This window comes from Hyaena hyaena, unplaced genomic scaffold (assembly GCF_003009895.1).
Source record: "Hyaena hyaena isolate Hyena2069 unplaced genomic scaffold, ASM300989v1 scaffold_1553, whole genome shotgun sequence".
Lineage (NCBI taxonomy): Eukaryota > Metazoa > Chordata > Mammalia > Carnivora > Hyaenidae > Hyaena > Hyaena hyaena.
The window spans coordinates 59,634-87,486 of NW_024082190.1; the positions used below are offsets into that span (position 1 = coordinate 59,634).

Genomic DNA, 27,853 nt, shown 5'->3' on the forward strand with positions numbered 1-27,853 from the left:
TGTTTCTGTACATTTTCCAAAAACACCTTATCACAAAGAGCTATCCACTGTAAAAATTCCATTTCCTGATGCCATGTTAACATTTGACCTATAAATAAAGACATCAAAACCGACAGGACGGAGATGCCTGCCTGGTGATCAGAAAGGATCTCGGGGCTCTCTCACTCTCTCTCTCTCGCCGACACCGTCCATCCTTCAGGGATCCCTGGACCTGCCGGAGCCGGCCTCCAACACCTTTGTGCTTGTCTAAGTAACCTATAATATCTTTAATAACTCCTAGCAGTTGAAAATGTGCTAAACCTGTCAGTGTCTCAAAGGAGAGAATCTCAATGCCTACATCCAGGCTGACTAGAGGCCAGACCCTCCGGCTGCAGCTTTTAATAGTATACTATTGTGGGACTGGAAAGCATAAGCCCCACTGGCCACCAGATCCAGGCAATTTGGAGGTGTCCCTTGGGCCGGAGTTGCAAAACTGGGGGTCCACACAAGTGTTTAAGCTCTTTTCTGGGAGATACCAGCGAGTTGGAGCAAGGCAGGCAGGGAGTGCTAAGATCGGACCTATAGCCTATGTTCCTTGAGAGCAGCTTGGTAGGCCAGTAGATGTGTGTCAAACTTGAAGCCTGCTCCTGAGGCTGAAGCTCCAGGACAAGCAAACAAAAGTGTCTATTCAAACCCTCTGCACATTTTCAATCAATTTTTAAAAGTTTTTATTTAAATTCTAGTTAGTTAACATACAGTATAATATTAGTTTCAGGTATACAATTTAGTGTGTCAATACTTCCATACAACACCCCAGTGCTCACCTCAAAAAGTGCACTCCTTCATGCCCAACATGTACTTAGCCCATCCCTCCACCCACCTTCCCTCTGATAACCATCAGCTTGTTTTCTACAGTTAAGAGTCTGTTTCTCAGCTGCCTCTGTCCCTTTTTTCCCCTAGGCCTATTTGTTTTGTTTCTTAAATTCCACGTAGGAGTGAAATTAAGGTGTTTTGTCTTTCTCTGACTTATTTCACTTAGCATAATATTCTCTGGCTCCATCCATGTTGTTGCAAATGGCAAGGTTTCATTCTTTTTATGGTTGAGTAATATTCCACCACAGACACACACACACACACACACACTTCTTTATCCATTCATCAATTGATGGTCACTTGGTTTATTTCCATATTGTGGCTATTGTAGATAATGCTGCTATAAACATTGGGATGCATGTATCCCTTTGCATTAGCATTTTTATTTTCTTCGATAAATAACTGGAAGTGCAACTGCTGAATACGGTAGTTATTATTTAAAATTTTTGAGGAATCTCCATATTGTTTTTCAGATCTTTTATTTCAATTTTTAACTTGACCCAAACTTGTGATCTGCTAGACTACAACCAAAATGGTAAGTTGAATGATGTGCCAAGTTTTCTTTGTTGTGGCTCATGTAAACAGCTCTGCTAAGGAAACAAGAACTGTTTCTTTCTCAGATGATGTTTTGCCCTTCATAAAAAAAAAAAGGTCAGAAATTTCTGTAAATATAAACAAATGAGAGGATGAACACTAATGTTATATAGAGTTCAGCACATTGGTATTGGAAAGAAGAATGTTCAATAACCTCTAATAAAGTTCATTACAAGAAAAAATACAATTTCTTTCTAAGTATAAACAAAAGTTGTGTTCTTCAACCTCAAAAGAAATTGTCATTGTCTAAACAAAATTGTAGATGCTCAAAAGATTTAAGGTAAACTAAGAAGCTAAGAATTACTTCAGTGTTTTCTCTTGTACTAAAAATTTTTTAAAAGGTAGCTTTCAAGTAAAATTTTTTTAAATGTATTTTATTTATTTCTAGGAGAGAGAGAGAGAGACAGCGTGAGCAGGGGAGGGTCAGAGAGAGAGGGAGTCACAGACTGAAACAGGCTCCAGGCTCTGAGCTGGCAGTCAGCACGGAGCCCGACGCGGGGCTCGAACCCACAAACCGCGAGATCATGACCTAAACGAAAGTCGGACGCTTAACCGACTAAGCCACCCAGGCGCCCCTCAAGTAAATTTTAAAAAGTCTTTTCTTTAAAAAGAATAATTGAGTTCTTGATATAGATGAAAACATGTTTCTTTCAGCTAAACAAAAAAGAAAGCATCTGAAATCCCTTAGACAATTTTGAGCAAATTAAAAACATTTTGTTTCCATCTTAATTCTGCTTGACTATATCAAACTGCCTAAACTCTGGGTCTCTAAGTTGTTCAAGTCCAAAATTAGTGAATGGCATCCCTAATTTTGGGTTGTAAACCAGTTACTAGCTGTCTGTGACAGTCATATATAAATTTGCATACATTTTGATTTTGGTAGCTATTACAGTCATATACATTTTGCATATATTTTGATTTTGGCTGTATCAAAATTTGGTAATATTAATATAAATAGGGAAGTTGCTTAGCTTCAAAACATGAATAGATCATCACAGATTATAGGAATTCTGGATTAAAACTATCAATTTTTTGTGATTTTCAACATATCACTTGGATATTTGAATCTTTACTTCAACTCAGCATATACTGATGCACACTTTATTACTGTTTTGTTTAGTTGGTAGAGTAAATGGCTGAGGTAGAAGATTAATACTGAATGTTGGATTTTTTTTTCCCTATGCCTTCCTTGGTCATTGTTCATATTAACTAGTCAATAAGTTTATGGACTCTATTTAGTTACAAATAACAACAACCATCCTTTACAAACCTTGAGAGTATATGAAATGTAAAGCCTGTTATTTTATGAAATAAAAATGTTATATCAAGAGGAAATGTTCAACTTTTTACTTATACATGCATAGGACTACCACTTTGGTTGAGTCAGGGTACTTGTTCAGGAAACATGTGTGGTACTGCATGCCAAGCGATGCATCTCAAGGCAAGAGACAGTATCACATTCTTTCGAACAGATAACATTTCAAGCAATTAGAATGCATACATTGTGCAGAATTATGATTAAAACAGTGATCACCAATTTGTCAGAAACCTCCCACTGACTTTGAATAAAAGCCACCTATCTTCTAGAGACACGTGATTATACCACACACACACAAAACTGAATTTTGCCAAATAGTAAAGCATCAGCATCAAACCTTACAGGGCAGGTATCTGGTGCTGACAGTTTTGAGGCAATCCAGATAGCAGTGAGCTGGTGGCATTCTTAGGGCATACAGCTTTACCAATACCTTTGATAGCACAGAACATGGTACTGGGTAGAAACACATGGGAATCAGTAACTCTTGGGTTGAACAGTGTTTCAGAAGAGTTTGACACTGAGTGTAAAGTCTTAGAAAAGTCTTAACTATATCTCAACGTTTCATTTTTTGCTCTTTTTATATATATGCATGAGAGGGTTGAATAATAAAAATCTATATTTAAGTGCATTTAAAAAGGTTTTTCAATAAGTAAATATAAAAATTCCAAGTAAAAAAGAAAGCATTGTATATTTTTCTTTGTAGTGTTTTCTGTTTAGTGGAACATAAAATAATGGTAATTTTTAATAACTGGTAGCATTTTACATTAGGTGAAATGCAGTATTAAACATTTAATCAATAACAGACATATAACAACCTGAAAGCTCCAAAAGTAAATCAGTAAATGCTAAAGAGTAGCTATCATGTATCTGTATTTCCTCCCTGGGAAGAACATAAAAAAAAAAAAAAAAAAAACCCAAACCAAAATAAAACACATAAATAGCCTAATTGAGAATTGCAGGTAAGCCACTTCTGGTTTACCAGTTATTTTCATATTGACATATTAATATATAAACAAAAGTTAGCACAGACTAGTTCGTATTTCAGTTTATTCATATTAAAACACAAAAGTTATAAATCAGTTTTCTAATTATTACCAGACCGTGACATTTCACATACATGCTTACAGCAAAATAGCAGCACATAACCTGAGATTCTAGTCAATTATTTTCTGGAAGCTGTTTATCATCAGTAAGTTTTCTCATTTTTTAATTTTTTTGCCTCCTTCCTGCTGCTTACCTTTTGGTCAATTATTGCTTCTCAGTATCTTCACTAGTATAAGGACAAAAAATAAGAAAAAGAAAGTAAAATCAGTCCATCTGGTGATGTAATAGTTCTATTAAAGGGATTAAAAAGAGATTGCAAATAATGCTCTCCCCAAAAAGTTTATGATTATCAATGAGTCATAAAATGAGACATTTTCCGCACACAGATATTTGAGTTTTGTGTATGTACATGCTTTAGTATGGATGGAACTTTAGGAAAAATTTTAAGATTTGGAAACATTTCTAAGTTTATAAGGTAAAATAACACATGAACACTTTTAGTTTCACATTGGCAAGAGACAAGATTTTAATCATTAATTCCAGAGATGTCTGTATCTAATTACTTACTAATTAAATAATAACCATATTTGAAGCATTGTTCTCATCTGATTTTGTAAGCTGTGAATTTCTTTCCAAGAAACTATTTCAATTCTTACAGTGTTCCTCTAAGACTCTATTGTATGTAAGCCATTTTTATCAGTTCATCGGGCTAGGACTACTATGTTCTACTACTATTCTACTAGTATATGCTATAGTTCATGTTATAGTACATGCTATAGTATATTACTATACTGCTACCATCCCAATTAATACGTAGACATGTACTGAAACCAAAGCCTAAAAAGATGGAAAAACTCTAAATATGTTTAAAAAATCATTTAAAACTTCTTGTGTACTGTATCAACACAATGCTCCACAAATCCACCTTTATTAAAAAAAATTAAAATAGTGATAAACAGCAAAAAAAAACCCTTTTCTGAACTTATAGCCTTGAAATATTCCTTCATCAAAAATTTTTATGATTTTGTTATTAATATTATGGTACAGCAATTATGTTAATGTAATTTTCACTAATTCACTTCAATAAAACAAAAGCCTATAGAAAACTTGTATTTGGAATCTTGTTCTGTCAAGAAAGGTAGGGTATATAGTATTTAAGATGCCTCTAAATCGAACTGTTTTCTATTTAAAGTTATTTCTAGAAAAATTTGCTCCCTATAAGTTATCATGTCTTCCACATCTTTATAGACAAGCATTTCTTCAATGGACAACAGTTCATAATTATTCAGGCTGAATGCTGATTTGTTCTGTACAGCATTTAACATTTTTAGGGACGTTGTAACTGAATCACTCAAAGAGGAACACACTGGGAAAATACGAGCATTCCACAAACTTAAACATGTCTTATTTCCAGAGAACAGTTCCTCTGTAACTTTCAGATTCCAAATATTTAGGCATGACAGGAAACAGACTCCAAAGAACTGAAGTAACTTTATATCTGACAATGTTTTAACATTCCTTTTCAGGTTGTCTTGCACTCCAAATGCCATAGTTGAATATTTCAAGTGTCCATTCATCTTCAAGCTTAAGGAACACACAAAAGAATCTGCAGGCAGGACGGCTGCTGTTATGATATAACAACCACTAATAATGCAGTTTTCCCCAACTGAAACATCAGGCCCCAATCTGGAATACTCCACAACTGAGCCAGTTGCCACAGAACATCTTGAATCCAGTATACTTTGAATGATACAGGATGTGTTACCAGAGCATTTTGATGTTGCAGAAATGATGCTAAAAGCTATGGACTGTAAGCCAAGCTCTGACTTCAAACTGCTATCTAAAGTAAAATGAAATAAGTATTCTTCAGTTGTTCCAATGTGATAGAATCTGGACTTATTAAGAACAACAACATTTAATGAGGTTCCTCTAAGAAGATGAAATATTCTCTGCCTAATGTCTATCAACTCTGCCTCTTCTTTAGTGACATTTGATGTGTTTCTGGTGTATTCCATAGTTGCTGCAGGTCCCAAAGCCTGCAGAAAGTCTCCATACGCATCAATTTCACAGTTCAATATGCCTATTTTTTCATAAAAAGCAAGTAATTTTTTTGCTGATTTATGATCCATGTAAAACAGGCTGTCCGTGTAGACACACTCAGAGTTTAGAGAGGTAGTGTCACCCCCAGCCAGGTCCTGGTGAGAAAAATTTCCAGGTCTACATACAGCATTAAATTGACGCATCTGTTCTATGCTGGGCTTATGAAGGAAACGATGGCAACATCTGTATTCAAGGTCTCTATATTCTAAATAATTAAAAGGTTCTAAGACAAATACTCCATGTGTGGTACCAACAGTCAAACTAGAAGGATGAGCTAAAGCAGTAAAGCCAGGTTTGTCAAATCTAATAAACTCACATTCTCCAATACTATAAAGTTCAATATCATCTGCACAGGTAACCAGAATCCCAGGTTTCATATGTGAGGGGAAATCAATGTACATGGCTAGTTTTAATTCCAACATCTGATAAATGGGGTTACCGAAAGGTAACGCAGTGAAAATTTTGCCCAGAGCACTTGCATTTGGAAGGCGTTGGCTGTAACCACCTATATAAAATTAAACAAAATAACTGTTTTAAAATGTTTATTAAGACTATAAGATTTTAAAAACCCAGGGGCATCAGTTACAACTCAAAATATATCTAAAGATATTTAATGTATATAATGCATTCCTGTAACTAAGAAAAAAATAGTAAATTCCAGGTTACAAATTCAAAGAACAATTCTCTAGTGATTTGATATAATGTAATTTTAGATTAAGAAACAATTCTATTATACTTTCGAGGCTGTGAATTATTTTGAATCAACTGCACAACTAGTAAACAGGACCATGGGCTAAAGCATGGTCTTATATCTACATTTTAAACAGTAAATTTCAATGACTTTTAAACTCCTACATTAAGTATGCACTTTATAGAGGGGGAAAAATGACAATAAAAAACTAATATACCAATCCAAAATATAATTATTACCAAATGCAGTGTCTTTCCTCAAATTATTACATACACTCAAAGGAAGTAAAGGTATGTTTACTTAAAAGCATTTTAAAATTTATACTTATTTTTAATTTGAACAGTCTTTTTCCCTCTAAAATGTCTTATGACTTCTTAATTCCTTGAAAAGCATGTTCTCTTAAGTACATTAAATAGCTTACATCATTTTTATGTAACTAATTATAAAGAGAGGCAACATTACATAGTAGAGTAGACAAAAATGGGTTCAAACTCTAGTTCACCACTTTTTAATTGCTTATCGTTGGATTTACTCCAAATCAGCAAATGTAGAATAATACTTGCTTTACCATCTTTTACGTAGAGCACTTGGCAGAGTATGTTGTTCAACAAATGAGAGCTAATACTTTTCATTTTTTTCCTTTTCCAAAGGCTAGCCAAAACTTAAGTTTAAAACTGAAAGAATTACCTCTTTCTATGTATTTCTGAGTGTCTAACTTAATTTTTACTAAATTTGTAATCATACTCGTTCTAGAATGAAGCTATAAATTTGAATTTTTCTACTTTTTTAGAGTTAGTCTTAAAAATCAGAACTTGGATGCTTTACTTGATATCATCTTTATAAAGAATCCTGTTCTATACATAAACCATATGAAGTGAAAAATCCTTTGGAAATGACATAGATAAGTAGTTCTAAAATACCTGTTTCTGGACTGGTGCCAGTCCATAATAAGGTTTCCATCAGCCCCCAGTAAAGGAAAATGAAGGTTTTCATATAACCAAAATTTTCATACATTTGTTGAATTAAAAAAAAAAAATCTTTTATTATGAGATTATTTCTTTCCTATTTTTCTGTTCTATATAAAGTTCTCTTTTGTGTGTGACTTTTCCTCTTACATACTGTTTTGTCATCTCCATGTTTTGTCACTACCTTTTCTTTTATTTTTAAGTTATCTTAAGCATTATAGATATTTGCCACTAATAATCAGATAAAAATGCATGATAGAAGGTTTTGGCGAAAGTCTGGAAATCACAGTGCTGAACCAGCCCCTCCCCTGTAACAATAATTCCTTTTAAAGCATTATTGAGAAATGTTCATATTTTGATGAGTTCTATCTTAGGAAAATAATTTTCTATATACATTCCAAAAAAAAAATATCCATGAAAAGTTGATGATGTTTGTAATCTATAGTTTTAAAGATAAATTTGTCAAAAAACATTATGCTGCTTATAACTTGAAAATATCAAGAAAAGCATGAAATATTTATTTTGAAAGCAGAATAACTTCAAAGACAAAAATTTTAAAAAGGAGAGTAAAGTATTTGCAAGGTAAAAAAAAGTCCCTAAGATATCAAAGATAATATGTAAATTAGTGAAAAGAAAATATATAACTTTACCAGAGTGAATTAATAGGATGGTAAAAGAATTCCATTTATCTCCATATAACTTTTCCAAACATTGAAGCGCACAAAGTGTGGATCCTCCATTTCCTTAAAAATAAAAGTAAAAGCCACAATTTATTTCATAGAAACTAATGAAAATTTGTTACTATGGTAAAGTTAGGTGTCATAATTTTGAGGATATGGCCTCTAGGTATAATTAAAGCAGGCAGAGAGCAAAGGTAAAGGCAAAAGAATCAAGTACATGTTTCACAGCATTTAAATAAAAAACAATTCGCAATGAAACCCAGAGATCAGCTCTTGGTAATAAATGATGAGATTATAATCTTCTGAAAATAGTAATGAAAAAAAGAAGAAATGATAAATTAGGTAATCTGCAACACTCGAATACTCTTAAGTATACACATTCATTTGGAGTTACAAACTGAAAAACCCATTAAAATAATTCCCCCCACATGACATAACCAAATATTTGAGTTAGATATTTTTGTCTAAAAAGTTTCTTAGAGGGGCACCTGGGTGGCTCAGTTGGTTAAGCATCAGACTCTTAATCTCAGCTCAGGTCATGATGGCTCAGGACATATCTCAAGATTCCTGAGTTCAAGTCCCACCCCAGGATTGCCCTGATATCAGGGAGCCTGCTTGGGATTCTGTCTCTCCCTCTCTCTGACCCTCTCCTGCTCATGCTTGCTCTTGGTCTCTCGCTCTCTCAAAATTAATTAATTAATTAATTTAAAAAAAAGTTTCTTAGAACCTGGTGTTCTAAAAACATCTTAAATATAACTACACTTACTAGTTACCTTGCTCAAGTTATTTAACACTCTGTGCTTCAGATTCTCATCTATACAATAGGAATTATAAAAGTACTGACTACACCACTGTGAGGATTAAAACACTGGTTAATTAGAACAATGCCAATGTCAGATATAGATATCTCATATGGTATCAGGGGCTTTAGCTTTCAGTACTATATGGAAAATGGCCTCCAGAAAAATAGCACATACTTTTTTTTTGCAATGGAAGGTCAAAAGGCATAGCTAACTTAAACTGGGTCTTGAAAGTAGTATCTATGATACTTAGGCCATTAAACTATATATATATAGTCCTGATTTGCAAACTTTATGTAAATTTCTTAACAAACTATGGAGTTAGGAGGGACCTTAAGGGCCCTACTGACAAAGTCCAAAAGAATATTCACCATCACCAAGTAAATCTTATTAAAAATAATAATATTCTTTTCTAAATAGCATTCTGCAAGTTTTTCATGGAAGTCACATTGTGTAAACAGTTGGTATGTCTTTTTTAAAAGAAATAGTAAATTTACATTAAATTTTTAAAGTTTGGAAAGATTATGGGTAGAAAGATACAGAGGTCATCAACTGTGAGCCATAGTAAAGCTTTTCTTTGGTAATCATTATGCCTCAAATCTATGATATAAATCTGATTATATACAGCATACCTATTTTGGCTCCAGCAGGGTCAGCAAAAACATGATATTGAACTCCAAGGGGTAACTCCTTTTTTTTCAGCTTTTCTGAGAGCTGTTGCTTATAAGCAAGTTCCTGTTTTTCATCAGCTGCTGTTATTGCAACAATGTCCCAGAATTCTCCAGCCGCCACAGGTTTGCCTGTGTAAAAAAACCAAGGAAATAGGTATCGGAAATCTCTAGCTATTATAAATTTAACTATTAAAAAGAAAAATGAAAGATTATCTTCATAAACTTAACTTCTTTTCAGAATTAGGGAATAATTAGTGGATAGCTAGTATGATTCAAATTAGTTCTACTGAAGATTGTTCACAAATTTTGCATTTTTTCCTTTTAGATTACTTGCTCCTTTCATGGTCTACAGTCAATTTAATTAAATATTCTGAAACTTGTTATGTTTCTTAAGAGAAGTATTCTTGCATTGCTAAAAATTACCTCAATTCTTAAGCAGAGGAGACAAAAAGAATACATGGGGGCACCTAGGTGGCTCAGTCAGTGAAGTGTCGGACACTTATATTGGCTCAGGTCATGATCTCAAGGTTCATGGGATAGAGCTCCAGTCTGGCTGTATGCTGCCAATGCAGGGCCTGCTTGGGATTCTCTCTCTCTCCCTCTCTCTCAAATAAATAAATAAACCTTAAAAAAATTAAATGAATCTACAGCTGTGAAAATCGATTTTCATATCTTAGGACCACTTAGTGTTTGTTGGCTAAGTAAGATTCAACCCAAGGATCCATTCCTACAATGTTACTGTTTATAAATTCAGGTACTTTATTTTTTATTACCTTAAGATGAGCCATGCAAGTTTACAAAGGCTTTGAAGTATGACCTAAAATTCTGCATAACGGAAAAGTTTCCAAGTCCCTGATGAACTCATTAAATTCAGACTAAAATGAAGCTCTTTGTTGGTTAAAAAAAAAAGATGAATAAAGATTTTTATTAATTAACAGTTTTTGTCAGCCAGAATCTTAATATTCCTAAACATTTTACTATATTTTAAATGCAGAAACTTCATCAAAAATATAACTAACTTTATTAGATAGTTGCATAAAGAATGACAAATAGCAGTCTTTAAAAAAAATTGATACTAATTTCCCCTTTTAAATTTTGACCCATAATTCTTCCATGTCTTGTTTTATACTCAGCATGCATTCATAGCATGGAACAAAATGGCGAAGTACATAAGGGGATTGGAGAAGGTTAAAATCATATTTGTAACGGTCAAATACTGTGCTTTAGACAATTTAGATTTATTTAAAATAACTTTTGTCAATGAGCTAAACAGATGTGTAACTGGATTTCACAGCCTCACTAATCAAGAGTATTTTTTTCTTTTCCTTCTCCTTTGTTTTGATATATACATGTTACTAGGAATAAGGTCAAAGAAATAAAGTAACAACATGACGCAAAGAAAGGAAAGTGACAGAAGAATAAAAAATCAAGCGAAGTATTAGCTATGCCTGGGCCTGTGTCCTAAACCCGAAGGTGAGAAGCAGACCGGAAGTGATAGTCCAGCAAATTTCCCGGCACGTAAAGTACACTCCCTGTCCACTGCCGGGAAAAGCTGGGGTTTCCTCTTTGCTACCTCTCAGCTCTGAAAACCTCTGCAATTTTCGCTGGGTGGCTTCTCGCAGCGTTACGCCTAAGAGTGTATTTGCAGCAGCCATAGCAACACCCTCTCCGAGACCAGCTTAAACGTTCCAGGTATCCGCCGGCTGGCGCAGCACGCATGCGCCTCAAACGTAACCCGCGCCTGGGTCCTGTTTTCCTCTGTCCCGCCCCTTACGTGCGTCACTCATGTAACCACGCCCCCGATGTGGTGGCCTGCTGTGAGAAAACCCTGGGGAACTGAGCGCAGAGCCTTGTGTTTCCCTAGCAACGTCTCTGGGGCAGATGGCCACCTAGCGACTTGTCGGACTGTGCCGGGTCTGGGCCGCTTGTTCCCAACTCATAAAGCTTTGCAGCCCAGTTGACCCGGTAAGTTATTCGAGTTGGGCGATAAAATTGCTGGAACTGACCCGCTGAGAAGACGAAAGTACAAGCTAGCTTCCAGTTTTCTCTTGAAAGGTGGTTCGTCCTTTCTAACGCGATTTGTTTCAGCCGGGGGCAGTTACCTAAGACCTCTTGATAGTTAATCCCTCCCTCAGGGTCGTCATCTAAACAGTCAGCACCAAGTCCAGGTCCTGAGTACAGTCTGAAACATTCAAGATCTGTATTCTCTTAGGGAACCTTAGGTTTTTGGCTTATTTGCTCCTGTATTTAGTGAGCCTCCACCCCTCTCAGTTTTGAGTTAACTTCATAGGGTTTTGTACATCGTATAAAATTCAATCTGTAACAAGTCCGTTAATATTTGTGGTTTTTGGTTGCTTCAGCTGGCATTCTTTTTGTACATGCGGATTGATCAAGAACTTTCAATAACAGTGGGAATAAGTCAGACTTATTAGATGTATTTTGGTAGATATCTGTAAGTATTTCTTTTGTAAAACACGTTTAGAATGAGTTTTACAGATTAACCTGTTTATCCCTACATATAACAAAATTAAGAAACGGAATAAAAGTCAAGGTCTCACAACCAGTAGTAGAGAAGATTTAAGCAGTATACTTCAATCCCAAAACCAGAAATCATCTATCACACCATGCAGTTTGATTTATTTTAGAAACCTGTCTTCCTAAAGTCTTCATCAATAGCATAGGCAGGAATTCAAGGCCCTATAAATTCTTGCCATGAACTTAACTTTTTTTTCTAAATATTTGGCTCTGCATTTAATTCTGCACTTAAAGAACGTTTCAGTAAAGATGGAGATTCTTTCATAGTTTTAGTGCTTAAACGTTTTGAGTTATTGTGAATAAAAACAAAACATTAAGAATACTTATAAGAAACAGACGACTTGAGTGAAGTAAGCAAAAGAAAGTGAGCAGTAAAGATCAGAGAGGTGAAAAACGCCTAAAGAAGGGATTTTGTTTTATACTGAGTTAAACAAAGCCATTGCAGAGTTTTCATGTGACTGACCTTATGTCTAAAAAGATCACTCAGAAATATGAAAATAGACTGTAGTGGAGGGTAGGGTAAGGTAAGGATAGAGTTGGTAAAGGCTTGGCAACATGGTAACTGGGGATGCTGAGAAATTGATTAAATTCTGGGTATATTTTTTTGAAGGCACAATGAATACAATTTGCTAATGGTATGGCTGTAGAATGTTAGAGAATGAGAGGGGTCAGGACTGACTGCCTCAAGGATAGAATGGCTTTCAATTGAGTAGTGGGGAGAGTCCAGAGTGTGCTTTTGGACATGTAGAATATACGGATGTATGTGTATGCCGTGCATATGTAATGGAAGTTTGTGCCTGTAGACATTATAGATATGAGTCCAGAGTTCATGAGAGAGGTCTGGGCTAGAGAGATGATGTTTTTGAGTCCTGAGGGTTAGACAGTGTGAGGCTGCGTGCCTGCGATTCTGCAGTTCACAGAACTCTCCAGAGGGATAACTTTAAGGTTAGGGTTAGGGTTAAGGGTTAGATGGAGTTAATTTTAAACTACTCAACTAGATGAGGTCCTAAGGGAAGAAAGGTGAATAGAGCTTATCAGTTCAAGGATTGTGCCTACTAACAAGGTAAACAATGAAAAAGTGACCAAATAAGAAAAATTTGGATAGTGATAAGTGTGAGGGGACTAGAACAGGCTGATATAAAAGACTGTATTACATGGAGTATTAAATATAGCATTTCTTGGGACCTAGGAAGGATGGCCATAGAAATTGATATTATTTTTTCCTAATATGATTATATTATTCATATAAAATGTGTTAGAAGTAAATATACCACATTATCAACTTTGGTTTTTGTTCTTCCTTCGTTTCTGTTTTTTTTTCCCAACTGTTTACTAATATTTTTAAGTAAAAATGAAAAAAATATTGAACACCATATGAGTGGGAGTAAATTTCCTTGGAAGTTGATTGTGGGGTGGGTAAAAAAGTCTAGGGATTTAAGTTTATGTTTAATATAATCAAATGGTGTGATATGGTTGTTTATAGTCATTAGCTATGGTAACCGGAATAAAATATAGCAACACACCAAAGTAGCAAATCCATTAATTCTCTATAAGCAAAACACGTTGGAAATGACATATTTAATCATGGATTCCACATTTCAAAAGGGACATCAGGCAAATTAAACTACATAAGATGAAAAATGGTACTCTGCAAAGGCATTTGGGCTTTTTTTCCTATAGGAGGAGAGTAGAGAGTGTCTGAGGAAATACCACAAAAAAGAGTGAGATAGATTTTTTAAAAGAACTTTGCTGAGGCATAATTTATATGCCATTGACTTAACCTGTTGTAAGTGAATAATTTAATGATTTTTTCCCAAGTTTACTAAGTTGTGCAACCATCACCACAATAAGATGCCTATGCTTGTTTAGAGTTAATGCCAGTCAGGTTGTTCCTATTACTATGGGCATAACTATGACTGTTGTGTGGGAGTTGGCCCATTTTTTAAATCTGCTTGTTTATTTCCCTTATTGTTTAGTTTAAGTGTTCTTTATATATTTTAAATAAAAGTACTTTATCAGATGTATCTTTTGCAAATATGTTCTCCCAGTCTGTGGCTTGTTTTCTTATTCATTTGACATTATTTTTTGCAAACTGTCTTTAATTAATTTTTTAATTTAAAGAAAATAATTTTTCATTAAGTTTTTAATTTTAATTCCAGTACAGTTAACATACAGTGTTATATTGATTTCAGGTGTACAGTGTAGGGGCTCAACAATTCTATACATTACTTAGTGCTCCTTGTTCTAAGTGTCCCCTTTAATCCCTATCACCTACTTCAGCCACTGCCCTCCCCCCACCTCCCCTTTGGTAACCATCAGTTTGTTCTCTTAGAGTCTGTTTCTTGTTTTTTATCTCTCTATGCCTTTAATTTTAATGAAATATAGGTTATAAAATATTTCTTTCATGGATTACGATTTTGATGTTGTATCTAAAAGGTCATTATTATACCTAAGGTCATCTAGATTTTCTTCTAGGTTATCTACTAGGAGGTTTATAGTTTTGTGTTGTCATAGATACATTTTAAATTATTTGTTCTGAATGTGTAAAGTCTGTATCTAGATTCATTTTTTTTGCATGTGGATGTCCTACTGTTTCAGTATCATTTGTTGAAGCTCCATTGTATTATCTTTGCTTCTTTGTCAGAGATCAGTTCACTATATTTCTATTTCCAGACTCTTATACTCCATTGGTCTACTTTCTTTTGTTTTGACAATGTACACTGTTTTTGACTACTATAGCTTTATAGTAAGTCTTGAAGTCTGGTAGCTTCATTCCTCCAACTTTGTTCTTCAATAGTGGGTTAGATATTGTAGGTTTTTGCCTTTTTGTGTAAACTTTACAGTCTGTTGATATTGATAAAATAATTTGCTTAGATTTTGAATGGGATTGCATTGAATCTATAGATCAAGTGGGAAGAACTGACATCTTAGTATTGAGTCTTCCTATTAAGGCTATCGATGCACATGAAATCTCTCTCCATTTATTTAGTTCTTTGATTTTGCTCATCTCAGATTGTTTTCCTCTTGTACATATTTTATTACATGTATACCTAAATATTTCATTTTGAGGGGTGCTAATGTAAATAGTTTTGTGTTTTTAACTTGTGCATTGCTGGTATAAAGGAAAGTGATTAGCTTTTGTTTCTGCAATCTTATTATAATCACTTATTAGTTCCAGGATTGTCTTTTCTTTCTTTCTTTTGTTTTTTTTGTTGATTCTTTTGGATTTTCTATATAGATGACCAACTGGTGAACAAACACAGTTTTATTTCTTCATTCCTAATCTGTATATTTTTAATTTAATTTCCCTCTCATACTGAATTAGCTAAGACTTCCAATATGATGTTGAAAAGCAGTGATGAGATGGGATATCCTTGCTTGGACTTGATCTTACTGGGAAAGCTAATTTCTTACCATTGAATATGATGTTAGCTGCAGAATTTTTATAGATATTTTAATCAAATTGGGGAAGTTGTCCCCTATTCCTAGATTACTGAAAATTTTTCTCAAGAATAGGGTTGGATTTGAGTAATTGATTTTTCCGCATCTATTGAAATGGTCCTGTGTTTTTTTTTTTTTTTTTTTTTTTTCTATTTTTTTTTTTTTTTATTTATTTCTAGAGAGAGAGAGTGAGCAGGGGAGGGTCAGAGAGAGAGGGTCAGAGAGAGAGGGAGTCACAGACTGAAACAGGCTCCAGGCTCTGAGCTGGCAGTCAGCACAGAGCCCGACGCGGGGCTCGAACCCACGAACCATGAGATCATGACCTAAGCGAAAGTCAGACGCTTAACTGACTAAGCCACCCAGGCGCCCCAAATGGTCCTGTGTTTTGTTGTTGTTGTTGTTGTTGTTTAGCTTGTTAATGTGACAGATTACACTAATTGGTTTTTGAATGTTGAACCAGACTTGCATACCTGAGAAAAATCCCACTTCGTAGAATCTTCTTATACATTGTTCAGTTTACTAATTTTTTTCAGGATTTTTGCATCTGTTTTTATGAGAAATATTGATCTGCCGCTTTCCATTCTTATAATGTCTTTGGCCATAGTGTTTGGATAATGCTGGCCTCATAGAATAAGTTAGACTTTGCTTCTATTCTCTGAAAGAGATTTTAGGGAATTGGTATAAGTTTTTCCTTAAATTTGGTAGCATTCCCCAGTGATCTCACCTGGGCCTGATGCTATCTGTTTTGAAAAGTTATTAATTATTTGTTCAATGTCTTTCATAAATATGTGCCTATTCAGATTGTCTATTTATTCTTGTGTGAGTCTTGCAGATGGTGTCTTTCAAGGAATTGATTCATTTCACCTAGGATGTCAAGTTTGTGTGCATGGAAGCTGTTCATAGTATTTCTTTATTATACTTCTAAATGTCCATGGGATCTGTAGTATTGTCTTTACTTTAATTTGTGATACTAATATTTTTTTTTCTTTGCCTGGCTAGTGGCTTATTAATACTGTTGATTTTTTCCAAAGAACAGGATTTGGTTTTATGGATTTTCTCTGTTGATTTTCTGTTTTCAATTTCATTGATTTCTCCCGTAATTTTTATTGTTTCTTTACTTATGCTTACTTTGGATTTAATTTGCTCTTCTTTTTCTAGTTTTCTAAGGTGAGTTAGATGATTGCTTTTAGATTTTTCTTCATTTGTGATGTATGTATTCATTGCTGTGAATTTCCCTTTAAGCACTTTTGATACTTCCCACAGATCTTGGTAAGTTGTAGTTTTATTTTCATTTAGTTTAAAGTATTTTAAATTTTCTCTTGAGATCTTTTTTGGCCCATGTATTATTTAGAAATGTGTTGTTTAATCTCCACATATTTTGCTCTTTCCAGCTATCTTTCTGTTATTGATACATAGTTTTATTCCATCGTGATCGGGGTAGACATATGATTTCTATTCTTTTCAGTTTCTTAAGTTATATTTGAAGCTCCGAATGTGGCCTCTCTTTGTAAATGTTTATGTGAGCTTTTGATGAATATACATTCAGCTGTTGTTGGATGAGGTAGTCTGTAGTTGTCAATTATATCCAGTTGATTGATGGTGTTGTTGTGTTTAACTATATTCTTAGTGATTTTCTGTCTGCTAGATCTGTCCATTTCTAATAGCAGAGTTGAAGTCTCCAACTGTGATAGTGGATTCATCTGTTTCTTGAAGTTCTATCAGTTTTGCTTCACTTTTGTTAGGTGTATAAACATTATCAGTTGGTATGTCTTTTTGGAGAAATGACCTCATTATTATTATGTAATGTCCATCTTTATCCTGATAACATCCCTTGCTTTGAAGACTGCTCTGTTTGAAGTTAACATAGTTACTCCTGCTTTCCTTTGATTACTGTCAGCGTGATAGATCTTTCTCTTTCACTTTATATGTCTTTACCTTTCAGTTGAGTTTCTTCTGGACAGCATATAGTTGAGTCTTTTTTTTTTTTTTAATCTCATCTGACAGTCTCTTTTAATTGGTTCATTTGGACCTTTGACATTTATAATGATTACTGATATATTTGGGTTAATATATGCTATTTTCTGTTTGTTGCCATTATTCTTTTTTTTATCTTTTGTATTTTACTTTTTATGCTGTTTTGGTTTTAAATGAACACTACATATGATTTCATTTTCTTTCCTTTATAGCATATTGGTTTTAGTTCTTATTTTACCATTTTTAGTGACTATCCTAAAGTTCGCAATAAACATTTATAACTAATTCACTTCCATTTTCAAATAGCACTATACCCCTTCCCACTTAGTGTTAAGTGCCTTGTAATTAAAAAATAAACCCAGTTCCTCTCTTATATAATTGTTGCTCTTAAAAAAAAACCAAAACCTGTTTATTTGAGGTAGGGGAGGGGCAGAGAGAGATGGAGACAGAATCTGAAGTAGCTTCAGGCTCTGAGCTGTCAGCACAGAGCCCAATGCAGGGCTCCAACCCGTGATCCATGAGATCATGACCTGAGCTGAATTTGGATGCTTAACCAGCTGAGTCACCCAGATGCCCCCAATTGCTGCTTTTACTTTATCCTATATGTAAGCATTCAAGTGTGTATAATATATGCATAAGCTTAGATAATTGGATATATTGTTTGCTACTAGTGTTTTGAAAAACTTTTATCCGTTAGATCAGTTAATAAGAAAAATAATAGATTTTTATTTTATGTACACTTATTTCTTTCCCAGTGCTGTTCCTTGCTTTCTGTAGATCTGAGTTTCTGAACAATATTACATTCCTTTTCTCTAAAGAACTTCTTTTAATATTTCTTATAAGATAGCTCTACTGGTAATAAATCTCACTGTTTGTCTGTAAAGGTCTTTTATTTCTCCATTTTGAAAGATAATTCATAGGGTACAGAATTCTAGGTCGGTAGGGATTTTTTTCCTCTGAATACTTTATTTATTTATTTATTTGCCATTGAAAAATAAATATAGTTTTATTATTTCTTTTCCAAAAAAAAAAACCCAAATGTAATATGAACAACAACAAAAAAGAAATAGAAGTTACTTTGATTAAAAGTCACAATTAACATGAATGGTTGAGATTACACTAAATAATAGGGACAGACTAATACCATTGTCTACAGGCTTTTGTGTTCCAAAGAGAAAGTAGTTTTGTCTTATAGTAGTGATTTTATGTATACATATATACTGTATAAATATATACAGTAATGTTTTTCAGGCCTTTTTTTCCCCTCTTCTTTTTGCTCCTTTTCAGAGCCCTTGTACAATCTTGACACTTACTGAGGACTCCAAAGAACTTTTATGTGGATTATAACTATCATATTTACATATTGGAAGTTGAAATTGAGAAATTTTAAAATAATTACTTACTGAGTCATTTGACTAGAGCAATGATGACTGTGAATAAAAATGTTAGGAGAGATAACATCTTATATTAATATAAAAATTATTTTGAGCTCATGGATACCCTAAGAATTGCTGTGATAGAAAAAGCAAAATAAAGGGCAAATTTGGAAGTAAACTACTTGCTGTGGCTTACAGTACTTGGGTTTGAAAAGAGGTGATGGACTGTACTAAAATTTTAGTAACACTTGCCCTATCTTAATGGGTTGCTTTCTTTACTTACTGGTTCATTCCTTTCCCTACTGTGTAAAAGATTTTCCTTTCTTGACCATCTGTGTAATCTGTCTAGGTAGCAAATATTCTGTGTCTTATAAGAATATTTTTCTTTGCTTTATGTTGAATTCATTACATTCTTGATTAAGAGACTCTGAAATACAGAGAACAAACTGAGGGTTGCTGGAGAGCTATTTGGTGGGGGGATAGGCTAAATGGGTGATGGGCATTAAGGAGATCACTTGTTGGGATGAGCACTGGATGTTGTATGTAAGCAATGAATCACTAATTTCTACTCCTAAGACCATTATTACACTGTATGTTAACTAATTTGGATTTATATAAAATTTAAAAAAAAAAGAAAAAATTGTCAGAGTCTATTTGGACACTTGATTAAGATAGGATTAGGGTGCTGAAGAAATAATATTGAGTTATATATTTAACTAAATAAGCATTTAAAATAATACAACATTTTAAATAAATATACACATTAACATGCTTGTAAAGAATCTCATTTTTTAAACTAAGGAATCTTTATTCTGAGCTTATTTTTATTTCTTTTTCTCTAAGTACTTTAAATATTTTATTCCATTCCATTCTTGCTTACATGATTTCTTAAGAAGTATTGTTTTCCATGCAGATGTTTTACTAGATTTTTAAATTAGTTTTTACTGTTTTATATTCATCTTCTGGTTCATCACCCTTCAGTATTTTCAGGCTTATGGTTCTACAGTATGCAAGCATGGAGTAAAAATAAAAGTTGAAAACTGGTGTTTTCACAAAAGCTTTCTTAAAAATTTTGCACAGAAATATACAGCCTTCTAAATTTTAGAAACCAAATGCATTTAATGGACAGAAAATAAGATGTCTTGATTCCAAGTGCATCTTAGGTTCTTTGTTCCAAATAATTTTTTATGTCATTTGAAATGTGGAATATACGACAAGAATACAATGATACAATGTTTTTTTTTAATTTTTAAGTGCTTTTTTAATTTATTTTTTTAAATTTTTAAAAAAATTTATTTCTGAGAGAGAGAGAGAGAGACAGTGTGAGAAGGGGAGGGTCAGAGAGAGAGCGGGACACAGAATCTGAAACAGGCTCTGAGCTGGCTGTCAGCACGGAGCCTGACGCAGGATTTGAACCCACCAACTGTGAGATCATGACCTGAGCCGAAGATGGACGCCCAACCGTGAGCCACCCAGGCACCCCAAAAATACAGTGTTTTAAGGAATCATGTTTTTTATATAAACTTACAAACCAACTAGATTCCATTTTCATTTGCCAGGAGATTAGTAATATTCTGACTATTCTACTAGAACCCTCTCCTTAATTTTTAAAGTACATTTTGTTTGTGATATAAAATCATCAAAATACTGTTTTTCTTCATCAAAACAGTATTGACTCAATGAACTATTTGGCCAAATAAAAGTATTTTTAAATTACATTTACTGTGTTTATGATGGGCTTAATTTATTGTATACATTCTAAACTCAAAATAGTTTGCAACCATAGTAGATATAAAATATTACTAGTTATATTTCTTATAGTTAGAGTTTTGCAAATAATCTTTATATCCTTCCTTTAAAAATATTTTTATAATGTTTATTTATTTTTGAAAGAGGGACAGAGCATGAGTGAGAGAGGGGCAGAGAGAAACACACACAGAATTTGAAAAGGGCTTCAGGCTCTGAGCTGTCAGCACAGAGCCTGACACAAGGCTCAAACTCACAGACTGAGATCTTAACCTGAGCAGAAGTCAGGCACTTAACCAACTGAGCCCTCCAGGCACCACCCCCCCCTTTTTTTTTTTTTATGATTTTTTAAATTTCCAGAGTCTTAGCAAACTTTGTGGTAATTCTAGAGTCTAGTGTACAGAATTCAACTTAGTTGATAATGTCATAATGCTTACCAAATAAATAAGGTACTGTAACAAACCTGATAGATCATCAGGTTATGATGTTGTGTTATGTTATGTTTTAATATACTTCTGATTTAAAATAATAATGTAGTTGCATACTTAGCACCTAACATTCCAGTGACTAAGTGTAATGCCTATAGGTCACTGACCTAGCAAAACACTGTACTTGAAATTTTTTTTTCAAATATTTATTAAATATCCATTTCAAAAGGAAATAAACATACAGAATGAGGAGTTTTTACTTTTTAATATTTAATTTAGGTGTTGATTAATTATCACCTCGTATAGTTACTCTGCAAGTATTTGCTACTAATATTTTTAAGTGGAAAAAGTTGGGAATAAAGATGAAACTTATAATTAATATATATTGTATTTCATAAAGACATGGTTTTTACAGTGTGATTAAAAATGTATGATAATTTTAAAATTAGTACGTTTGTACATACAAACTAGGTTTGCTGTCAACAATACGGATTTCTGTTTTTAAATTTATTTTTTTAATTTATTTTTGAGATAGAGAGAGACAGAGCACAAGTGGGGGAGGGGCAGAGAGAGAGGGAGACACAGAATCCGTAACAGGCTTCAGGCTCTGAGCTGTCAGCACAGAACCTGAAGTGGGGCTCGAAGAACTCAAGAATGGCGAGATCATGACCTAAGCCGAAGTTAGACACTTAACCTACTGAGCCACCCAGGAACCCATGATTTCTTTTTAACTACAGGACTTCTTTGAAGTTGTAATTAGAGTTCTGATGCTTTCTGTAATGTGTTGCTGTACTTAAATTTGACTTTTGAACATTATATTATTATTTGAACTTGATGATATACACATTTATATGTGCATTTTACAAGCAATTGTAAAATTATCAAAATTTTAAAAGGAACAAAAGTACCCAGATTCGTCTTTTATTGTCATATTTAAAACTGACAGCACTTGGTACATAGACTTGTTAAGTAGGTATAGGAGGAGTTCTCAATTGCAGTGGTTTTCGGCTTTCCTTGACAGGCAGCATAATTATCTGGGCCCATCACTGCAGAGTTAAGATTCAAGCGGTATACTGATCGGGCTTAGGAATTTGTGTTATTCTAGTTATACTGATGTGCAATAAATAATAAAATTAAATGTTGCATGAAACATTTCTTCCTCACTTCTTCAAGGATGTGACAGACTAATTAAGTAGTTTGAATAACTGAAAAATACCTTATATTTTGAACATAGAATGCTAGTTCTTAAAAAAATGGAAAGATAATATACTACATTTAATCCTATAACTTACTAACCATAGATTAATCTTTCCTTTGGAGAGCAATAACTTGATCTCATCTAATCTCATATAATAATGTTCAATCTGAAATATTTTTTAATATTAAGGTTGTTTATATGTTGGCAAATAAGTATTACTAATGCAATAGAGGCCACGTTTACAAACGATTCTATTATATAAGACTGATTTTAAGATTATTTTGAAATTCATATTTCCAACTAAAAAAATTAGTTGAGAATGATTTAAAAGTTAAACTATATAAAGCAAAGATCAGTTAATAAGAATCAAAAACATATTTGCAGGCACCTGGGGTGAGATTCAGTATTTAAGCATTTCATTAACTCTGAATGACCTGGCAGATAGGAAGAGATACTCTGTAGTAATATTTCTTATTGTGTGATAAAGGGAACCACAAAGTATACGCAAACATTTTTTTCTCCTCTCACTTAAGATCTGAAAATAAGTAAAAAGTTGGTTGTTTTCACTATAAAAGAAGCTTCATATGATCTGGTTTAAGTTAACATTTCTAGAATTTATAGAATTTTTTTTAGAATAGAGACTTATAGGATAAGATAATGATAAAATGATCCCAAACCCAAATATTTGAGAATATAATCAAAGATTATACTTTTTTGCAAATGTATTTATTAAAAATATATTTATTGCTGATTTTTTTCTTCTGCTTATTTTAGATTTAATTTGTTCTTCTTGATTTAGTTTCCCAAGATGGAAACTTGGGAATTGCAGATCTTCTTTTCTAATATGTAAATTCAATGCTATAAATTACATTCTAAGCACTGTTTTCACTGTATCCCACAATTTTTAAAAATATTTTAAAAATTTTGGGGGCGCCTTGGTGGCTCAGTCGGTTGAGCATTTGACTTCGGCTCAGGTCATAATCTCACAGTTCATGGACTTGAGCCCCGTGTTGGGCTCTGTGCTGACAGCCAGCTCAGAGCCTGGAGCCTGTTGCAGATCCTGTATCTCCATCTCTTTCTGACCCTGCCCTTCTCACGCTGCCTCTCTCTTTCTCTCTCTCTCTCTCAGAAATAAATAAAACATTAAAAAAATTTTTTTCAGTGTTTATTTTTGAGAGACAGAGGGAGACAGAGTGTGAATAGAGGAGGGGCAGAGAAAGAGGGAGACACAAAGCAGGCTCCAGGCACTGAGCTATCAGCACAGAGTCCGATGCAGGGCTCAAAGTCACTAACTGTAGTAAGATCATGACATGCGCCGGAGTCAGATGCTTAACTCGCTGAGCCACTTCGGATTCTGTGTCTCCCTCTCTCTCTGCTCCTTTCCCGCTTGTGCTCTGTCTCTCTCAAAAATCAATAAACATTAAAAAATAAAAATAAAATTTATTTGTTTATTTGGAGAGAGACAGAGTACAAGTGGGAGAAGGGCAGAGGGAGGGAGAGAATCCAAAGTAGACTCTGTGCTGCCAGTGCAGAGCCTGACACCAGGGCTAGAACCCTTGGAACTGTGAGATCATGACCTGAGCTGAAATGAAGTCTGACGCTTAACTGACTGAACCACAGAGGTGCCCTGACTGCATCCCACAAATTTTGATAAGGTGTATTTTCATTTAATTCAAAATATTTTTAAATTTCTCTTCGAGCCATGTATTATTTAGAAATATGTTGTTTAATCTCGATATGTTTTGATGTTTTTCAGCTATCTTTTATTAATAGCTAGTTTAATTCCACTGTGGTCTGAAATAGACATTGTATGTTTTCTCTTCTTTTAGATTTATGAAGGTATGTTTTATGGCCCACATTATGGTCTCTCTTGGCAAATATTCCATGTGAACTTGAGAAGACTGTATAATCGTCTGCTGTTGGATAAAGTAGTAGATAAGTGTCAGTTTTCCAGTTGACCAATGGTGTTGTGGACTTCAACTATCCTTACTGATTTTCTGCCTGCTCTGTCTATCTGTTCCTGATAGGGGATATTGAAATTTCCAAATCTATTAGTGGATTCATCTGTGTTTTAAATTCCTCAGTTTTGCCTCAAGGGTTTTAATGCTGTGGTTAGGCACATGCACATTAAAGATTGTTAGGTGTTCTTTTTTTTTTTAATGTTTTATTTTATTTAATTCTAGGAGAGAGAGAGACAGCGTGAGCAGGGGAGGGTCAGAGAGAGAGGGAATCACAGACTCTGAAACAGGCTCCAGGCTCTGAGCTGGCAGTCAGCACAGAGCCCGACGTGGGGCTTGAACCCACGAACTGCGAGATCATGACTTAAGTGAAAGTTGGACGCTTAACCGACTAAGCCACCCAGGCGCCCCAGATTGTTAGGTGTTCTTGTAGAATTTGTCATTATGTAATACTTCCATTTTATCCCTGGTAATTTTCCTTGCTCTAAAATGCACTATATCTGAACTAATATATCTTCTTCAGCTTTCTTTTGATTAGTTTTAGCATAGTATACATTTCTCCATCATTTAACTTTTTTTTTTACTTTTTTAAATGTGTGCCACAGAAGAATAATTTTAATTGAAAATTCACATATCATAAAACTCTCCCCCCTTAAACTGTATACTTAATGAAAAATATTTTTTAAATGTTTATATTCTTTTAGAGAGAGAGAGCGAGAGCGAGAGTGAGCAGAGGAGGGGTGGGCAAAAAGAGAAAGAGAATCTCAGGCAGGCTCCATGCTGTCAGCACAGAGCCTGACATGGGGTTCAGTCTCATGAACTGTAAGATAATGACCTGAACTGAAATCAAGTCAGATGCTTAACCAGCTTAGCTACCCAGATACCCCTCAGTGAAAAATATATATAAATGAAAACAATGACTTGTTTTTTTTATCAACAGCTTTTCATGTTGCTAACTATTGTACAGTATCAGTTTTAATGCTTTTATAGTATTCCATTGATGGTATTATATAGTTTTGCAGTTAATTACACTGTAAAGAACATTAAGGAAGCTTTGCTATTAAATTATTATTTTTGCTATTAAATTATTTTTATTGTACATTTTAATTGAGGTATAATTGACACATAATATTACATTAGCTCCAGATATGCAACATAATGGCTCAATATTTGTATATATTGTGAAATGATCACCACAATAAGTGTAGTTAACATCCCTCACCATATGTAGTCACAAAATTTTTTTTTCATATGTTGAGAACTTTTAAGGTTCTCAGCAACTTTAAAATGTGCAATACAATATTTTTAACCAAAGACATCACACTGTGCATTACCCCCTCATGACCTATTTATTTTGTAACTGGAAATTTGTACCTTTTCCCCCCTTGTCCTATTTTGCCAACTCCTACTCCTGCCTCTGAACCACTAATCTCCTTGTACCTATGAGCTTGATATTTTGTTTCTGTCTTCAAATTCCACATATAAGCAAGATCATCCAGCATTTGTCTTTCTTTGTCTGATTTGTTTCACTTGATATAATACCTTCAGGGTTCATCTATGTTGTTGCAAATGACAGGATTTCATTCTGTCTTATGGCTGAATACTGTTCCATTCTATGTATATACCACATTTTCTTTATCTATTCATCTGTCAGTGGTCACTTAGACTGCTTCTATTTCTTGGCTATTTAATATGTGGGGCGAATATATCTTTTTGAGTTAGTGTTCTCCTAGTCTTCAGATAAATATCAAGAAGTAGAATTGTTGGATCGTATGGTAGTTTTATTTTTAGTTTTTTGAAGAACCTCCATACTCTTTTCCACAGTGGTTGTACCAATTTACATTCCCATTAACAGTGCATAAGGGTTTCTTTTTCTCCACATCCTTGACAACACTTGTTATTTCATGTTCTTTAGATAAAAGCCATTCTAACAGGTATGAAGTGATATTTCCTTGTGGTTTTATTTCCCTGATGATTAGAGATAGTGAGCATCCCTTCATGTACCATATTGGCCATCTGGATGTCTTCTTTAGAAAATATGTATTCAGATTCACTGCCCATTTTTTAATTGGATTTTATTTTGCTGTTGAGTTGTGTCAGTTCTTTATATATTTTGGATATTGTCCTCTTATTACATATATGTAATACTGTCTTGCAAATACTGTCTTCCATTCATTAGCTTGCCTTTTCATTTTATTGATGGCTTTCTTTGCTGTGCAAAAGCTTCTTAGTTTGATATACTTTTACTTGATATATTTTTGCTTTTGTGTCCTTTGCTTTTGGTGTCAAATCCAAAAACTCATTACCAAGACTATTGTGAAAGAGTGTACTGCCTATGTTTTCTTTTGGAGTTTAAGATCTTAAATTCAAGTCTGTAATCCATTTTGAGCTGTGTTTTGTGTATGGTGTGAGATAGTAGTCCAGTTTTATTCTTTCGCATGTTGTTGTCCAGTTTTCCCAACGCCATTTATTGAAGAAACTCTCTTTTCCCCATTGTATATTCTTGGCTCTTGTGTCGTAAATCAATTGGCCATCTATGCATGGGTTTACTTTTTGTGTCTATTTTGTCTCATTTATCTATATTTTTAATGCAAATGCCAGACTGTTTTGATTACTATAGCTATGTAATACAGTTTAAAATTAGAGAGCATAATCCCTCCAGCTTTGTTGTTCTTTCTTAAGATTGGTTTGGGTATTTAGTTTCTTTGTTTTATGCAAATATAGGATTATTTATTATATTTCTTTAAAAATAGCATTGAAATTTGGATAAAAATTGCACTAAATATATATTTTTTGGGGGTACTATAGACATTTAACAATATTAATTCTTCTAGTTCATGAGCATGGAATAGCTTTCCAATTATTTGTCTCTTCTTTAACAATTAATGAATTAATTGATTAATTTCATTGTATAGGTGTTTTACTTCCATGGCTAAATTTAGTCCTAGGTATTTTATTCTTTTTGGTGAAATTGTAAGTGGTATGTTTTATTAAATTCTCTTTCTAATAATTCATTATTAGTGTATAGGAACACAACAGATTTTTGTACATTAGTTGTATTTCTTGCAACTCTACTGAATTCCTTTATTCTAAGACTTTTTTGGAGAAGTCTCTAGGGTTTTTGCTATATAATGTTATATGCAAATAGTGACAGTTTTACTTTTTACTTTCCAATTTAGATGCTTTTTATTTCTTTTTCTTGCCTAATTGTTGTCTGAGCTTCTAATACTGTGTCGAATAAAACTGGTGAGAGTGGTCATCCTTGTCTTGTTCCAGAACTTAGAGGAAAAGCTTTAAGTTTTTACTGCTATATATGATGTTTACTGTGGGATTGTCATATATGACCTCTATTATGTTATGTTCTGTCTATACCATTTGTTGAAATACTGAAGTTATCATAGTAGGATGTTGAATTTTGTCAAGTGCTTTGTTTGCAACTCTTGAGATGATCATATGATTTTTATCCTTCATTTTGTTAATGT

General features: G+C 33.8%; 2 protein-coding genes across 6 annotated transcripts in view; one reads left to right on the plus strand and one right to left on the minus strand.

Moving 5' to 3' along the window:
- Window positions 1-3,794: 3,794 nt before the first annotated feature.
- Window positions 3,795-11,412, minus strand: FPGT (fucose-1-phosphate guanylyltransferase). 2 transcript variants are annotated; one of them, XM_039224200.1, is made up of 4 exons: window positions 11,289-11,412; window positions 9,677-9,844; window positions 8,215-8,307; window positions 3,795-6,413 (listed from the first exon to the last, which is right to left on the minus strand). In XM_039224200.1, exons 1-4 carry the CDS (start codon window positions 11,368-11,370, stop codon window positions 4,963-4,965), a joined length of 1,794 nt encoding a protein of 597 aa, XP_039080131.1. In that variant the 5' UTR covers window positions 11,371-11,412; the 3' UTR covers window positions 3,795-4,962. The 2 variants fall into 2 exon arrangements, with proteins under 2 accessions (XP_039080131.1, XP_039080132.1); XM_039224201.1 differs by having other exon boundaries at window positions 5,436-5,602.
- A 130-nt stretch (window positions 11,413-11,542) lies between these two features.
- LRRIQ3 (leucine rich repeats and IQ motif containing 3) overlaps window positions 11,543-27,853 on the plus strand; it is a 206,482-nt gene continuing 190,171 nt past the window's right edge. For 3 of the 4 annotated variants that reach the window (XM_039224202.1, XM_039224204.1, XM_039224205.1), the window contains exon 1: window positions 11,543-11,680. The gene's annotated coding sequence lies outside the window, so the exon portion shown is untranslated. Of the gene's footprint in view, window positions 11,681-11,721; window positions 11,771-27,853 lie in introns of those variants that run through there. The other variant, XM_039224203.1, reaches the window with a different exon arrangement.

Bases quoted from the DNA above. Each gene is read 5' to 3' on its own strand.
- FPGT (XM_039224200.1), bottom strand. From the start codon at position 11,370: ATGGCTGCTGCAAATACACTCTTAGGCGTAACGCTGCGAGAAGCCACC. The intron at 9,845-11,288 runs GTAGCAAAGAGG...TTTTTTACACAG, and splicing joins GAGGTTTTCAGAGCTGAGAG to GCAAACCTGTGGCGGCTGGA. The intron at 8,308-9,676 runs GTATGCTGTATA...TTTATTTTTAAG, and splicing joins CCCTGCTGGAGCCAAAATAG to GAAATGGAGGATCCACACTT.